Genomic DNA, 17,378 nt, shown 5'->3' with positions numbered 1-17,378 from the left:
GAAGTTCACTCAAACTCACGTCCATTGAGTCAATGATGCCATCCAGCCATCTCATCCTCTGTCGTCCCCTTCTCCTGTCCCCAATCCCTCCCAGCATCAGGGTCTTTTCCAATGAGTCAACTCTTCGCATGAGGTGGCCAAAGTACTGGAGTTTCAGCTTTAGCATCATTCCTTCCAAAGAAATCCCAGGGCTGATCTCCTTCAGAATGGACTGGTTGGATCTCCCTGCAGTCCAAGGGACTCTCAGGAGTCTTCTCCAACACCACAGTTCAAAAGCATCAATTCTTCGGCGCTCAGCCTTCTTCACAGTCCAACTCTCACATCCATACATGACCACAGGAAAAACCATAGCCTTGACTAGACGGACCTTTTTTGGCAAAGTAATGTCTCTGCTTTTGAATATGCTATCTAGGTTGGTCATAACCTTCCTTCCAAGGAGTAAGCGTCTTTGAATTTCATGGCTGTAAGTACTTCTTTTTACTGCTGACTGAATAATGCCGCCTTGTTTTTCCCCTTGACATTATCTTTAATTTTTTAATTTTTTTTAGTTTGGATTGTGTCTTGTTTCTTGTTGTTGTTGTTGTTGTTGTTTTTTAATATTTATTTATTTTGGCTGCATTGGGCTCAGTAGTTGAGATATGCAGACCCTAAAGGCTTAGTTCCCAGACCACAGAGTGAGCTCATGTCCCCTGCATTGCAAGGCAGATTCTTAACTACTGGACCACCAGGGAAGTCCCTGTTTCTTGTTTCTTTTTAAAAATGTTAAGTATAGTTGATTTATAATATTATATTGGTTTCAGGCATACAACACAGTGGTTCAGTATTTTTATAGATTATACTCTACTTAAATTTATTGTAAAATAATGGCTATTTTCCCCTTTTCTCTACAGTATATCCTTGTTGCTATTTCCTGTTTTTTGATCAGGCCTACTTGATCAGGCTTTTATTAACTTATTTTTTTTTCCAAAAGATGTAATCTTTTATGAAGAGCAAATTTTTTTAGTTTTGATAAAGGCCAGTTTACCCATGCTTTCATTTGCATGTTATATAAGAAAGTTTTGCCTACTTTAATGTTGGAAAGCTTTCCTCCTGTGTTTTCTTTTAGAAGTTTATAATTTTATGTTTTAAGTTTAATTTTTATGTACAATGTTTAGAGTTCATTTTTTTCTTATGGACATACACAATTGTTTGAGCACCTTTTGTTGAAAAAGATTATTTTTTTCTTCCATTGAATTATTTCATTGTGAATTTGAATGTATTTTGGCACCTTGAGAACATTTAATTCACAGTCTTTCTCCTAATGGTCTTAATATCTCTTGATGATTTTTGCACAAATCTTTTAATTTTTTTCAATAGAGATTGTGAAAGAGTGATTTTCTGTTTTTATTATTAGTTTGTACTTGTTAGCTGTGATTCTTTTGTAAAGAAGAATTTTTTCTCACTAATTGAAAGGGTAGTTGGTTACCTTGAACTGCAGTTCTTTTTTAAAATGATGGATAAATATTTAGATTTTGCACTTTTATTACCAACTTACACAGTAAGGAGTTTATATATTAAGTCCCCTCCCTGGTAGCAAATGGGGCATAATTTTGTTTTCTCTTTTTTTTTAAAGTATTGTTATGGATTCACATGTTTTTATGTATTGTGTTTTCATCAGTTTGGTGCTGGACGAAACTGAGAGTACTGTAGCAACAAGCTAGACTAACAGTGTTTTAAACAGGGGTTTGTCTGGATGTGGGTGGTGCTAACATTGCTTCAGCTACTTCACAAGCATGCAGGTCTCTCTTTCCATTCTGCCTTCCTTAGTGTCCCCTTGCTTATCATATCATGGTCACAAGATAGCTGTCACACTGCAGGCATTAATCCATGTTCACAGGGTGGAGATGGAGCAGTGTCAGCTGCCAGCCAAAAGACATGTTACAGAATCCTTTTTGAAAATTGCCTCAGCAGACGTATTGTTATATCTCACTGACCAGATAGGTCTTGCAGTCACCCCAAGTGTCCAGGGGACTATGAAGACAAGAACCTGACAAAGTGGAACAAAATTGTCAACATTGACTTAAGCTGATCATGAAGTGTGTGCACATTGACATCCATGAAGATAGTTAGGTTTTAATAATAAGAAAAAAGGAGGGAAAGAATTTTTCAGTTCAGTTCAGTTCAGTCGCTCAGTCATGTCTGACTCTTCGCGACCCCATGAATCACAGCACGCCAGGCCTCCCTATCCATCACCAACTCTAGAAGTTCACTCAAACTCACGTCCATTGAGTCAATGATGCCATCCAGCCATCTCATCCTCTGTCGTCCCCTTCTCCTCTTGTCCCCAATCCCTCCCAGCATCAGAGTCTTTTCCAATGAGTCAACTCTTCGCATGAGGTGGCCAAAGTACTGGAGTTTCAGCTTTAGCATCATTCCTTCCAAAGAAATCCCAGGGCTGATCTCCTTCAGAATGGACTGGTTGGATCTCCTTGCAGTCCAAGGGACTCCCAAGAGTCTTCTCCAACACCACAGTTCAAAAGCATCAATTCTTTGGCGCTCAGCCTTCTTCACAGTCCAACTCTCACATCCATACGTGAACACAAGAAAAACCATAGTCTTGACTAGACGAACCTTTGTTGGCAAAGAAATGTCTCTGCTTTTGAATATGCTATCTAGGTTGGTCCTAACTTTCCTTCCAAGGAGTAAGCGTCTTCTTATTCATGGCTGCAGTCACCATCTGCAGTGATTTTGGAGCCCAGAAAAATAAAGTCTGACACTGTTTCCACTGTTTCCCCATCTATTTCCCATGAAGTGATGGGACCAGATGCCATGATCTTCGTTTTCTGAATGTTTAGATTTAAGCCAACTTTTCACTTGTGGTGTCATCTGCATATCTGAGGTTATTGATATTCTCCCGGCAATCTTGATTCCAGCTTGTGCTTCTTCCAGCCCAGCGTTTCTCATGATGTACTCTGCATAGAAGTTAAATAAGCAGGGTGACATAGCCTTGACGTACTCCTTTTCCTATTTGGAACCAGTCTGTTGTTCCATGTCCAGTTCTAACTGTTGCTTCCTGACCTGCATACAAATTTCTCAAGAGGCAGATCAGGTGGTCTGGTATTCCCATCTCTTTCAGAATTGTCCACAGTTTATTGTGATCCACACAGTCAAAGGCTTTGGCAGAGTCAATAAAGCAGAAATAGATGTTTTTCTGGAACTCTCTTGCTTTTTCCATGATCCAGCGGATGTTGGCAATTTGATCTCTGGTTCCTCTGCCTTTTCTAAAACCAGCTTGAACATCAGGAAGTTCACGGTTCACATATTGCTGAAGCCTGCTTGGAGAATTCTGAGCATTACTTTAGTAGCGTGTTAGGGAATACCTAATAATGGCTGCCATAAATATATCTGGTAAAACAAGGAATGACTAGAATTATTATATTGTATTGCTTTATTTAAAAGTAAGCCACATATGCACATTTAAGTTAAAAATTTGTGTTTAAGTAAGATTTGGGTGCTTGCAATATTAATGTCTCATGATTGCTTTTGTTTTCCTCTAAAATTCATTTTATTATTGAACACATTTTTAGTGTCCTTGAAATATTATCTGCTATTATCTAAATGTGATGAGAATATTATTCTGAGTACTGGCATCACTTTAAAACTTTTACTTAATGCCAAACTATAATTTGTGTGGACTGTGCACTCCAGATTCATTTGATAAAAAAAATTTGAAAGTTAAAAGGACCGTTTTTTGTATATTGATCTTTTTTACCTTCTCCATTTTTTAAGACTCTCTCTGTGTTATTCTTTTTTGCAGAACTTTCCTCTTTCAATGCATGTTCACTTTCATTCTTTATTTTCCTTTTTCTTTTTACACTCATTTCCCCCAGTCCTTTTTCCCTACTGCTTCTCAAAAAAGGCTAGAATAAAGTTGATTTTTGGTTGATAAGATCATACTGCACTATTAAGTGTTCTTCTTAGTTTCTTAATTTCATTTGGGTTATGCACTGTTGACTGCTGATTGTTAACAGGTTCTGAAATAATTATATTAGGTTAGCTGAGAAGTACATATCAAGCATTAGTGGACTGCATGCTACTGAATCAGAAAAGCCTCTGGTAAGCTCTGGATCACAACCGAGATAGTTAATATAATTCTTGCCTTTAAATTGCATTATTTAATGTGATTCTCTCTTCCTTCAATACTTGTAATCTCCCTTGGGGCTCCATTAAGTCTTCAGTGTTTTAGACATAGCTTCAAAAAAGTATCCAATGTATGTATCATGTTAGGGTACAGAGATATTATAAATTGCTATAAATATTTTGACCTGTTATATATACTTGTTATGTATAAAGTGTTGTGAATTTATTAACACTACTCTTGAGAAATAAAATATTTGGATTTTAGAATTCCTCAGTTATTGTGCATGATTAAGTTGCTGTGCTTTTTACTGTATTAAATTTACCTGAAAACTAGCCTACTTCTATTAAATACATATTCTACTGAGGGAGTGGTTTAAAAAATTATCTACTTAGTGATAAAAATTCTTAGATTTGTATCCTTTCTATGCTATAAAAAATAAAATAATAAGCTTTTTTTTCCCCAGCAGTAAGGATTTTCTATATATTGGAAGATACTTGTTCTTTAAATTTTTGCTTGAACTGGCTTTGCATTTTTCTCACTATAACCTCTGTGTTTTTCAGAGACTGGGGACATGTAGATGATTTCCCTCCCCTCCTCCCTCTCCACCTTTCTCCATCACTCCCCCTTTTAAATGTGATTCTTAGGGTTCTTATTTTTGTCTTATTTTAGTTGAGCATGAAATGGCTTACTAATAAGACTTTGAGGAAATACTGTAGTCCTGAAAACATACTAATAACCAAAACAGAATAGCAGCAGGGAATTTTATATTCTCTATTTGTCCTTTTCCTTCCCTCAGCTCATTGTATTTTTTTATGTATTAAACCTGTGGCTCAGACAGTAAAGAATCCGCCTGCAGTGCGGGATACCTGGATTCGATCTGATCTCTGGGCTGGGAAGATCCTCTGGAAGAGGGCATGGCAACCCACTCCAGTATTCTTGCCTGGAGAATCCCCATGGGCAGAGGAGCCTGGCAGGCTATAGTCCATGGAGTCTCAAAGAGTAGGACACTACCAAGTAACTAAGCATATCTATTAATTATATGAAACCTAAAGAAAGAGAAGTTACCTGCTAAAGAGTTAGTTCATTAGGGAAAAAAGTAAAATGTGATGGTTAGTCTTTTTGGCACAAAGAGTATTTGATCCTTGCAGAGAGGAATCCTGGTCTTGAACATATATATGATTTTTGCATTTTGTTTTTAGTTAAATCAAACTCTGTTACCTTTTTCATTTCTAATTTCAGTTGTATGAAGCTTTTAAAATCCTGTCATACTTTTGATTTAATACTGTGTTTATGCTCACAGAGGTCACCTCGTATTATCTATAGTTTAGTTAACATGAGAACGTTGCTTGCTATTTTATGGCACAATCTTTGCAGCAGTCTTGCTATCTTTCCATTCCATTAGCTCAGCACCAGCTGTCACTTTGGTTAAAGTGTTCCTGTTTTGGCAAGCTTTTTAGGGATCCTAAACAACTATGCTTCTTTTCTGATTGTATTCTTGTGGGTATTTTTTTTTTTTCCTCCCATGTAATGCTACAGAGATGTTGAAAAAGAAAGAAAAAAACTTACATCATATGTATTCGTCTCCAAAGCAGAAGAAATAATTTTAGTTTAATAAGAAAATGCCATCTTCTGAAATGTTTTTGAAAAGGTAGAAATCTGTTTTGATCTACTTCTGAAGTAGATCTAATTTATTATATTGTCTTTCATCTCATTTTATATTACAGTTTATGAAGTTGGAAAATTTCATACATGGTTAAGTGATTTATTGAAGGTCACATTGACAGCTTGTAGAAAATTACTCTTAGAATGAAGAAGTGAAGTGAAGTCGCTCAGTTTTGTCCGACTCTTTGCGACCCCATGGACTATAGCCTACTACACTCCTTCTTCCATGGGATTTTCCAGGCAAGAGTACGGGAGTGGGTTGCCATTTCCTTCTCCAGAGGATCTTCCTGACCCAGGGATCGAACCCAGGTCTCCCGCACTGTAGGCAGACGCTTTACTGTCTGAGCCACCAGGGAAGTCACTCTTAGAATATTGACTCTCATTTAAAGAGGAGACATTGTCTATTAGGTTGCTGTAAAATAATTGCAATTTTGTGTTGTTGAACTTGGCCACTTGATATTGGAGTATATTCTTAGATAAATATGGTTATGCTATTTATCATTTTAATGTGCATTTCTCACTTTGTTTTTTGCCCATAACTTATTATTTGCTATTTATTTTATATTTATTTTAGACTATTAGAAATGAGGTTAGACAAAAAGCAAATTCAAGCATTTTTTTTTATTTGACTTCAAAATGGATCGTAAAGAATCAGAAACAACTTGTAACATCAGCAATGCATTTGGCCCAGGAATTGCTAACAAATGTACAGCGCAGTGGTTGTTCAAGAACTTTTGCAAAGAAGAGGAAAGCCTTGACGATGAAGAGAGTAGTGGCTCGCCATCAGAAGTTGACAACAACCAACTGAGAGCCATCTTTAAAGCTGATCCTTTACCACTACATGAGAAATTGCCTAAGAACTCAATGCCCATAATTCTATGGTCATTTGGCATTTGAAGCAAATTGGAAAGGTGAAAAAACCTTGGTAAGTGGGTGCCTCTTGAGCTGACCAGAAATCAAAAAAATCATTATTTAAAGGTGTCATCTTCTCTTATTGTGCTCAACAACAGCGAACCATTTCTTGATCAGGTTGTGAAGTCCGACAAAAAGTGAATTTTATATAACAGTCATCAATGGCCAGCTTAGTGGTTGGACAGAGAAGAAGCTCCAAAGCACTTTCCAAAGCCAAACTTGCACCAAAAAAAGGTCATGGTTGCTATTTGGTGGTTTGCTGCCCGTCTGATCCACTGTAGCTTTCTGAATCCTGGAGAAACCATTACATCTGAGAAATATGCTCTGCAAACGGATGAGATGCACTGAAAGCAGCAACACCTGCAGATGGATTGGTCAGCAGAAAGGGCCTGATTCTTCTGCACGACAATGCCTGGCCACACGTCACATGACATTTCAAACATTGAATGAATTGGGCAATGAAGTTTTGACTCATTTGCCATATTCACCTGATCACTTCTTCAAGCACCTTGACAACTTTTTACAGGGAAAACACTTCCACAACCAGCAGGAGACAGAAAATACTTTCTAAGAGTTCATTGAGTCCGGAAGCATGGATTTTTATACTACAGGAATAAACCAACTTATTTCTCATTGGCTAAAATGTGTTGATTAATAAAGATATGTTTGAGCCTAGTTTTAATGATTTAAAACTCACGGTCCAAAACTGCAATTACTTTTGTACCTAATAGAAGACATTGCTCCTTGTCAGTAGTTTATTTCTTTCTAGAAAGAATGGTATTTTTCAAATGTGTTTATTTTGTTTTGAGATCTCTTACAAATGCCTGAAAAACTGGTATATCTGAATATCTAGAGTCAGGTGGTGACAGGGTGAGCTGTGGAAGAGTATAGAATAGGGAGTGAAGGGACTGAGGCCTGAAACTGGCCTGCTAGGCCCACTTTGGACCTATCTTCTTAGTACTTTAGTTACCTAACTGTAAAATGAACTTTGTAATATTTATTCTACTTATGTTGTGTTGACAAAAGAAAATAAGTGGATACGGAGGTCATTTTAAACATTACCACCTAGGGGAGAAGGCATCTTCATGTAGTATACTGTTTCCACAGATCAGGGTGGAACCTGGCAATTAATGTAGACCTAAGAAGTGCCAGGAATGGGTGTGATTTTGTGAAGAGGGCTTTGGGTAGGTCGTGTAAAGAAACAGAGAAGTCCTAGAGCTAATCTTGGAACATTGGGAAAATAGGCCCAAAGAATAGGCAGCTCCAAGATGAGCAGTGAATTGTTCACGTTGTGTTTGCACAGTTTGCCTATGAGATGAGGAAGTGTTCTTTTAAGGACAGTTTATGATTTTACCGATTTCAGCTTTGTTGAAGTTGGGATTTGCAGCCAAGCATGGGGAGCCAGGTGAGTGTGGCAAAGAGTTAACTGTTTGCCACTGAATTTAAACCATCAAACTTTACAGAGAACACAGTGGCCCTGGGTACCAGGAAAGAAGGAATTTTTTTATGGGCAATTTTCAGGGAAACTTGAATCTTGAGGATATTGTATGCAAGCAAGATTGGGTAACCTGCTTATTTGTAGAGAAAGATAACAAAAGTACTGGTTTCCAAACACTGTAGCTTGGTAGCAGTCATGCTGAGGTTTTATCGGTTCCCATTAAAATTCAAAATGAAAACAAGGCAACTACTTACTCTGAGAATTTCCCTCTATTTTCCTTGTTACTTGAACTACCTTTCTTTTATGAAGTGATCATAGTAGATAGTGAAGTTTTTAAAAATGTCCGTACTTAGCAAGCAATGCAGAAGACCCCAGTTTGATTCCTGGATTGGGAAGATTCCCTGGAGAAGGGATAAACTATCCACTCCAATATTCTTGGGCTTCCCTGGTGGTTCAGCGTGCAATCCTGGAGACCTGGGTTCGATCGCTGGGTTGGGAAGATCTCCTGGAAGAGGGCATGGCAACCCACTGCAGTTTTCTGGCTTGGAGAATCCCATGGACAGAGGAGCCTGGCAGGCTACAATACATGGGATTGCAAAAAGTCTTGGACACAACTAAGCGACTTTTACTTACTTAGTAAAGTAACAGCATTTATTGGCCATTTTCCTTAGTTATTTGCAAAGTTTATTTTACTGCTTAAAGAAAGTCAGACTTTAATTGGTACTAATGGTTATTTGCAAATAACTGTTGTTATTTGGAAAAAGCATGAACTTTAAAATCCAGACGTTTTAATATTTGAATCCCTGCTCTTCCATTTATTCTTTGTTGTCTTGGAGCTTCTGCTGACTTCTCTATTCCTCAGTTTCCCTCTCTTTCAGTAGGGAACAGTACAGCTACTTTGAATGTTTTGTTGGGGAGGATTAGACCTCACATGTGTAAAAGCCCCTAAAATAATGCTTGGTTCATAATAAGGCCTTACTGGATGACTGCAGTAGAAAAATTAGGTTTATCATAATTATCCCGATTCCTTGACCTCATTCCTAAACCTGTCAAATTAGTGTATTTGAAGTTGAGATCCAAGCCTATGCATTTTTAAATTCTGATGAAATACACCTAATATGAAATCAGTCACCATTAACGTTCAGTAGCATTAAGTATGTTCATATTAGTTCACATCACACATCCAGTCTCCAGAAGTCTCACTGGACTGAAACTGTGTCTATTGAACAGTTTTTATCCCTCTCTATCCCTGAGTCCCTGGCAACCACTGTTCTATTGTCTCTATGAATTTGTCTGTGTATTTACAGTCTTCATATAAATAATATGTAAATAATATTATCTTTATAATATGCAGCCACACAGTATTTTTTTGTGACTGGTTTATTTTGCATAGCATGATATGTTCACCCATGTTATAGCTTGTGACAGGATTTCTTTTAAGACTGAATAATATTTCATTATCTGAATAACACATTTTCTTCATCCATTCAGTGGACACTTGGGTTGCAAACATGTGCATTTTTTTCCTGATGCTCTTAACCCTCTTATTTTAGATTGTATGGTGAAAATGTAATCAACAGAAAAGTACATACCTCATAAGAGTACAACTCAATGAATTTTTCACAAAGCGAACAAACATACATAACCAGCATTCAGATTAAAAAATTAAAAACTTACCAGCAATCCCCGGTCTTCCTTATGTGTCCGTTTTTAGTTAACAACCTCCCTCAGGTAGTTCTTTTATATTTATCAAAAGTTTGAGATTGATTGATATGGACACCTGCATTGGTTTAGGTATTTGTGTAGTTCTCTTACCTATCAGATATTATATTAGTCGATTTAATTTCCACAGTGTGCTCATTCACAGGCTTTTGTATGTGCTATTCCTCTGCTTGGAGTGGTTTTCCTTTTGTTTTCCTGACTCCTGTAAATCTTTGACCCCTCCTTATCTCCAGCTCCCAACACCTTCCCATGACAACTTCACTTTGGGGTCTTGGCTGGGCTTTCTTCCTTTAAGGAGAATTTCCTGACTCCTCTATTGCTGCTGCTGCTAAGTCGCTTCAGTTGTGTCCGACTCTGTGTGACCCCATAGACAGCAGCCCACCTGGCTCCCCCGTCCCTAGGATTCTCCAGGCAAGAACACTGGAGTGGGTTGCCATTTCCTTCTCCAATGCGTGAAAGTGAAAAGTTGAAAGTGAAGTCGCTCAGTCGTGTCTGACTCTTAGCGACCCCATGGACTGCAGCCCACCAGGCTCCTCTGTCCATGGGATTTTCCAGGCAAGAGTACTGGAGTGGGTTGCCATTGCCTTCTCCGCCTGACTCCTCTATCCCTCCCCAATTCTGAGTTAATCACCTCTCCTATTAAACTATCCATTTCTCCTCTAATTTATCATAGTGCATTCTAATTGCTGCTTTAATTGTCTTTATCGCCCATCAGACCATAGATATTGAAAGGTCAGACAGTACAGTATTTGCTTCAGTTTTTTTAAATCCCCAGTACTTTGCACAGTGCTAGCACAAGTAAATGATGTGTAATCATATGTTAGTATTGGCAAGGGTACTAGAATTCATCTAGTCCAGTCCCCTCATTTTACAGATGAAGGAGCTGAAAGCCTAATGTTTATTACTAATAAGGACCCAGAAAAATCTGCTGGTCAAAATATGTGGTATTTGTCTGCGATGAGAAAGGATGATGGGAAAAGAACACTAATGTTTATTATATTTAGGAGATATTCTTTGCTGGAATCATAGCTAGACAAAGTGATTTCATTCCCAGTTTTTCTAATGTTCCAGTTGTTACTCTGATTAGAGTATTCTATCACCCCATTTCTGTTCTCTCACTCTCACCAATTCTGTTCTTTATTCCCTTTGTGATTAAAAGTTTCCAACATTCTGTATTTTATTATTTATTACATCAGTTTAGCTTGCTACTCAGTCTAGGTTCCTATGATAATCCAGTTCAAAAGTGTTCTCCTCTCCAACTGAGAACGCCCCGTTGGCACCTGAGACTCCCGCATGTCTCACAGTGAGCACTTCATTAACAACAGCCGTTCACCCTCTCATCCACCACTCCTCCACCCACTTGCCCAAATGATCTCCTTCTTTTGATTTTCTTTTTTCTTTTTCTGTCCTTTCAGGCCCCCACACTTGAAGAAACTTCCATATATGGTAGACTCTTCCTTCCCTCTTGTCCATCATAGTCAGTAGACAGTTTCTTTTCAGTGTTTCAGAATCTTTCCTATCTGTCCTGTTCTTTGTTTTTAATTACAACTCCCTAGTCCAAGCTATTTTTCCTTCTTTTCTTTTTAAAATTATTGCCAGAGCTGATGTAATTATTTTTATTTTCTCAAACATCTTAGATTATGATAATTTTATTACATGAATCATTTTTCTGTTACCAGTAATATTAAATAGAAATTTCACAGAATGCAGTCCAAGGTTGTCAGTGACCAGACCCTTATTTGCTTGTTCAGGGTTATCTTTTTTTCCCCCCACATATGCAAAACTTCTGGCAGTAAAATCTGTGTACCACTCCTTAAGCATACTCTGTAATTTTCCTCTGTCATTTCTCTCTGTATTTGGTTCTTTTTACCAGAAAATCCTGTCTTTCACATGAACAAATGATTCTCATTTTTCAAAGTCTGGCAGAGTCATCTAGTCAAGTGGTTTCCAAATGTTGGTTCCCAGGTGGCTGCATCTGAAGAGCTTTAAAATATAATAACCAGGCCTCAGTCTGATCCAGCTGAATCAGAATTTTAGAGCTGGGATCTTGTTGGCTACATTTTTATTTTTATTTTTTTTAAAAAAGGAACTTCAGCCAGCTTTGGAAATCTATCTGTCCTCATCATTTTAAGATTATGAATTTAGGATACAGAGGGGAGAGCTGAGTTCCTCAGAGTTACTTACATAATTTTTGGAGGAACCCCCATAGTATTTTTCATAGTGGCTGCACTAATTTACATTCTCAACAACAGTGCGTAAAGGTTCCCCTTTTTCCACATCTTTGCCAACACTTGTTGTCTTTCGCTGATAACCATTCTGATACTGGATGCTTCTTTAATGTTGCCCTGTACATGTTACTGTTTTGAAAGTTTTTGGTAGTTAATTTTTGGAGTAGAAACTTAAGAAGACTGATCAATTTTGACTAGATCTCTCAAGTAAAATAAGACTCCAACTGTTTTCAGTTAACATATGCATATAACTTTCAGTGTACATTCTTTGTAAGCTATTGAAGTTACATAATTATTGTAAGTTACTGAAAACCTGTATGTTGAGAAACTGATTTTCAGATCCTTTGAGGATAATAAAGGCAATAAATATAATGTTATAATATGTGTCTATATTCTAGTTTTTAAGGTGAAGATATTCTTTGAAATTGGTCAGGTAGTGCTTTCTTAGATTATATAAACTTTGAATAGTGATAAGGGAAATGTCTTTATAGCTGCCTAATTTTCATTCTTGGTATCTACTAAAAGCAAAAGCATGTTTAATATGAAACAATGTCCATTTGCTACTTTTTCTTGTTTAATTAAAAAACAGTCTAAAACGGGTGTTCACCAACCTTGTTTCCTGATCTTGTCTCTAAGCTGGTCCTACCCTGCTGCCGAGTGTGTGTGTGCCACGTACTCTTACTATTTCCAGTAGACTTCAGAAATAACATTTTGTGTTATTTATACTCAACAGTCAAGAAAATGTTAGTGAAATAATCTCACTTTTTAATTGTGTGCCTTTAATGACAGATGCTGAATCATAAATGAAAGAGGAATTTCAGCTATTTGGACCTATAACTATGTTAATGTAGATATACCTTGTTAATTCAGTCATTTACTTAATGACAAATCCAGCAGCTTATTTATATCACTGTGGACTGAATCTACTCACTGGTGTTTCCACTTCCCCCTGGTTGCTTACCCTTGTCTGCTCCAGCCACCACCATGGCCTGATTGCTCTTTCATTAGCTACCAAGCACATTTCCACCTCGGTTCTTTTGTTGATACCCCTGCTCAGATCTGTATTTCCCCATATTTTCCAGATGTTGATCTCTGTTTAAATACTGCCTTTGAAATGCATTCTCTGACTCTTCCCTCTATAATATTACCTTTGAGATGCATTCTCTGGCTCTTCCCTCTATAATAATACACATCATTCTCTCTTTTTATTCCCTGCTTTCTTTTTTATAGCATACATCACTACCCGATACTCTCTTATATTTATTGTTTATATATTTCTCAGTAAATATTAAGTTCCATAAGGGCAGAAACTCAACTGGTTTTATTTACTACTATAGTTCTAGCAGATAGAAGCAAGATAGACCCCATAGTGGACACTCTATGTATATATATTTGTAGTTTCAGTGAATGGATGAAGGAAGATAATACAATGAATAGTAGTATCAGTTCACAAGGCTCAACCTGCAGTTTACTGTGCACAATTTATTTCTTTCTAAACAAATATAGGGTTGTTAGTTCTTACATGGCTCTCTTCGTAGAGATTAATGGTAAATTTCAAGTAAGCTCCAGTAATATAACAGATTCTTTATTTTGTGATTATCCTTTAAAGGAGGAGGAAAAGGGAAAGGGAGGAAATCATACACATGGTATTTAACTTTGTCTTTTATGAAATAAGTAATGACTAAAAATAATATTTGTTCCAAATACATTATTTTTGTTCTTGTTTATAATAATTTAAAAAATATTATAGTAACTGCTCAAGTACCACTTAGATTTGTAGATTTATATTTATTTTGTTTCTTTTCCTACTTATATCTTTTCTCACCCTACCCCACCACCACCTTTTTAAAGAATCCAACCCAGGTCGGAACTGCTCTTCAGGTTTTCCATAATCTTGGAACTTTGAAGGACACTATTACCAATGTTGTGGATGGATATTGTGCTGCAATAGAAGAAAATATCAACAGTGCATTAGATATCAAAGTTTTGACTCAGCCTTCCCAGTCAGCTGTGAGAGGTATGGATGTGGTTTATATTTAGCTTCATTTATTTATTTATAACTGAAAAGTCCTTTGAATAGTATGTGAAGCATTCAAGTTTCAACGTAATCTAATGACTCACTTTTTAGTAGACAGAAAACGAGAGAAGAAATTTTGTTTTAGAGTTTATTTATAACTTGTCTAATCAGTGAGTTGAACTGGCCAATTGGTATATTCAGAACTTCTAGATAAAAACTATAAACTGTGGCTTTATTTAGTTCAGAGGAAACAGATGCAAGGGAAAAAAAGGAACATATTTTTCTTTCTGAAATCCTTATCCTCACATGTACTTCTTATTGAGGCAGAAAATATTTTTTAAGGAAATACAATCTCTATCATACTTTATCTTTCTGGGCATGTATAATTCTGGTACTCAGGAGCAATAACAGCTGAGTGTGGAGATTGATAGATGCTGATAAAGCTTTGGGAACATTACAAGTATAGCAAAATCTAAGGAAAAACCAAGCAGGTAGATTCAAGACAGCAGTTGTCCCCAGCCCTTTTCCTGCAAAACCATGCCTGATGGTGACATTCATGTATATAACACACTTCATAGAGAGGAGAGACTGCATGTTCTGGGTGCCTCTCATTTTCCTAAGCAACCCTAACTTTGCATTTCTCTCCTTAAAATCTTTCATCTTTCCTGTTAATATGGATGAACTGTACTTGCTCCTAACAGAGGCAAATACTCTACTTTTGCCTTAGATCCCATCACTCAAAGAAAGGCATTGCTCTCATAGATCCCTTCTCTCTACCACATCATCAGTTTTTCATTCTATCTCTTTCCCATCGCATACAATCATGCTCTTTATTTTCTTATACTTAAAGACAGACAAATCTGTCTTGATTCCATTTCTTTCTTCAGTTTTACTGCCTTATTTTATTCAGACTATTGAAAAAATTCCCCAGAGTGTTTTTTTAATGCCTATTAAAAAAGTTTTCTCCTCTTCGCATTTTTGTATTGAACAGGATACTCTAATATCATACAGTTGTCCATGTAAACTCAATAACAGTTCTTGATGCAGAGCTAATACTAAAACATTTTCAGCCATTGATTATTATTTTTATGTTTGCTATATAAATATAACTTTAAATAAGAGTATGTCCCTCATAAATAATTTGTACAAGATAAAAAGAGAGAAAAGAATCTTTGATCTTAAAGGGATTTTTAAAGGTTAGCCCCAGCCTCTGAATAAGTCTGTATTAAGACCATCCCAGGAGGACAGCTTTGAAAAGAAATTGCCAGAGGAGATTTCCCTCTCAACTTTCCCCAGCAATTATTTTCAGAAAGTTTGATCTAATGTTTAAACTTGCAGAAGGAGTTTAATCTCATTCTCTACTGTGTTGTCAAGAATGGAGGAAAAAAAATTGAAAGCAATTATTTACCTGCTGTCTATCCTAATGTATGCTCCTCTTTTTGGAAAGAATGAAGTGTTTTCAAGCCTTATTGTCATCTATTGAGGAGTGAATACCATGATTTAGTGTAGAAATCCTATTCTTTATTGTTTTTAAAAGAATAATCACTTATTTTTAAAGATATTACATTGGCAGGGTTAATGTTAATTGCCTAATCTTGTTGGTTATATTGAGATTATGTATAGCAATGTCATTTTTGTTGGAAATACACATTAAAGCCTTCAGGGGTGATAGTGCATCATGTCAGTAACTTATTCCCTAATGATTCAATAAAAATTTTTTTACTGTAATTTCAAATTTTCTGTATGTTTAAGATTGTTTCAAAATTTAAAAAATAACATAATTACATGGGAAAATATACTACCCAAGATGTACCTGAAAGTTTGTAATCCACTAAGAAAAAGATAAATAACTCAGTTGAAAAATAGACAATGAATATGAATAGGCAAATACAGAAGAACAGATCCAATAAACATGAAAAGATGTTTAGCCTCTTTTTAGAGGATGTGAACTAATTATTAGAGAAATACAAATGATTCAAGATTTCTATTTCTCTGTGAGATTGGCAAAATGTAAGACCAGAACTAAATATCCAATGAGAGCAGAAACTCTTATACTCTGATTGTAGGAGAAGAAAAGGTTTCAACCACTTTATTCAGTTTTATCGTACTGATCAATAAGGTTAAAAATGGGTATATCTTATGATCTTATAATTGCCTTTGTAAGAGTATACCCTAAAGAAACTCTGTCACATCTGTATAAGAATTTTTATTTTACTATTATTCATAATAGTTAAACAATGAAAACAGTCTCTCCTTCATTGGAAAATGAATAAGCCGGCTTATTTATTAATTAGACTACTATATAATATTTATGGTAATAAATTTATCAATATAGATAATTCTCAGCATCCTTATATGAAAAATCAAGTTGCAGATTTGATTATTTGTCTCTTCCAGAATAGAAGTTTTTAATGAAGTCCACCTTCTCAGTTATTTCTTTCATATCATGTCTTTGGTAGTCTATCTAGAAAGTCATTGCCATACCCAAGGTCATCTGGGTCTTCTCATATGTTATCTCCTAGGCATGTTATAGTTTGACATTTTTACTTTTAGGTCTGTGATCCATTTTGTGTTAATTTTGGTGAAGTATGTGAGGTCTGTGTCGTCTTGTTGTTCAGTCTCTAAGTCATGTCCAGCCTTTTCCGAGTCCATGAACTGCAGCATGCCAGGGTTTTCTGTTCTTCACTATCTCCCTGAGTTTGCTGAAACTCATGTCCATTGAGTCAGTGATGCCATCCAACCATCTCATCCTCTGTTGCCCTCTTTTCCTCTTGCCCTCAGTCTTTCCCAGCATCAGGATCTTTTCCAACGAGTCAGCTGTTTATATCAGGTGGCCAAAGTATTGGAGTTTCAGCTTCAGCATCAGTCCTTCCAGTGAATATTCAGGATTGATTTCCTTTAGGATTGACTGGTGGGATCTCTTTGCTGTCCAAGGGACTCTCAAGAGTCTTCTCCAGCACTACAATTGAAAGCATCAAGTGTTCGGCACTCAGCCTTCTTTATGGTCCAGCTCTCACATCCATACATAACTACTAGAAAAACCATAGCTTTGACTATATGAACCTTTGTCAGCAAAGTGCTTTTTAATATGCTGTCTAGTTTTATCATAGCTTTTCTTGCAAAGGATCAAATATCTTTTAATTTCATGACTGCAGTCACTGTTTGCATTGATTTTGGAGCCCAAGAAAATGAAATCTGACAGTTTCCACATTTTTCCCATCTATTTGCCATAGTGATAGGACTGGATGCCATGATCTTAGTTTGTGTCTAGTCTGTGTC

At 36.5% G+C, this 17,378-nt stretch overlaps 1 protein-coding gene across 3 annotated transcripts in view; it reads left to right on the top strand.

Annotated features, from left to right (window-relative positions):
• The window catches only part of COG5 (component of oligomeric golgi complex 5), a 281,698-nt gene that overhangs the window by 134,157 nt on the left and 130,163 nt on the right, over positions 1 to 17,378 (top strand). For all 3 annotated transcript variants that reach the window (XM_010841464.1, XM_010841466.1, XM_010841465.1), the window contains one exon: positions 13,934 to 14,099. In XM_010841464.1, coding sequence (XP_010839766.1) covers positions 13,934 to 14,099 — 166 coding nt within the window. The remainder of the gene's footprint in view (positions 1 to 13,933; positions 14,100 to 17,378) is intronic.

The sequence above is a fragment of the Bison bison genome, unplaced genomic scaffold, assembly GCF_000754665.1.
Source record: "Bison bison bison isolate TAMUID 2011002044 unplaced genomic scaffold, Bison_UMD1.0 scf7180017864162, whole genome shotgun sequence".
NCBI classification, from domain to species: domain Eukaryota; kingdom Metazoa; phylum Chordata; class Mammalia; order Artiodactyla; family Bovidae; genus Bison; species Bison bison.
The sequence above is the reverse complement of the archived record's forward strand: the minus strand, read 5'-3'. Positions and strand labels throughout refer to the sequence as shown.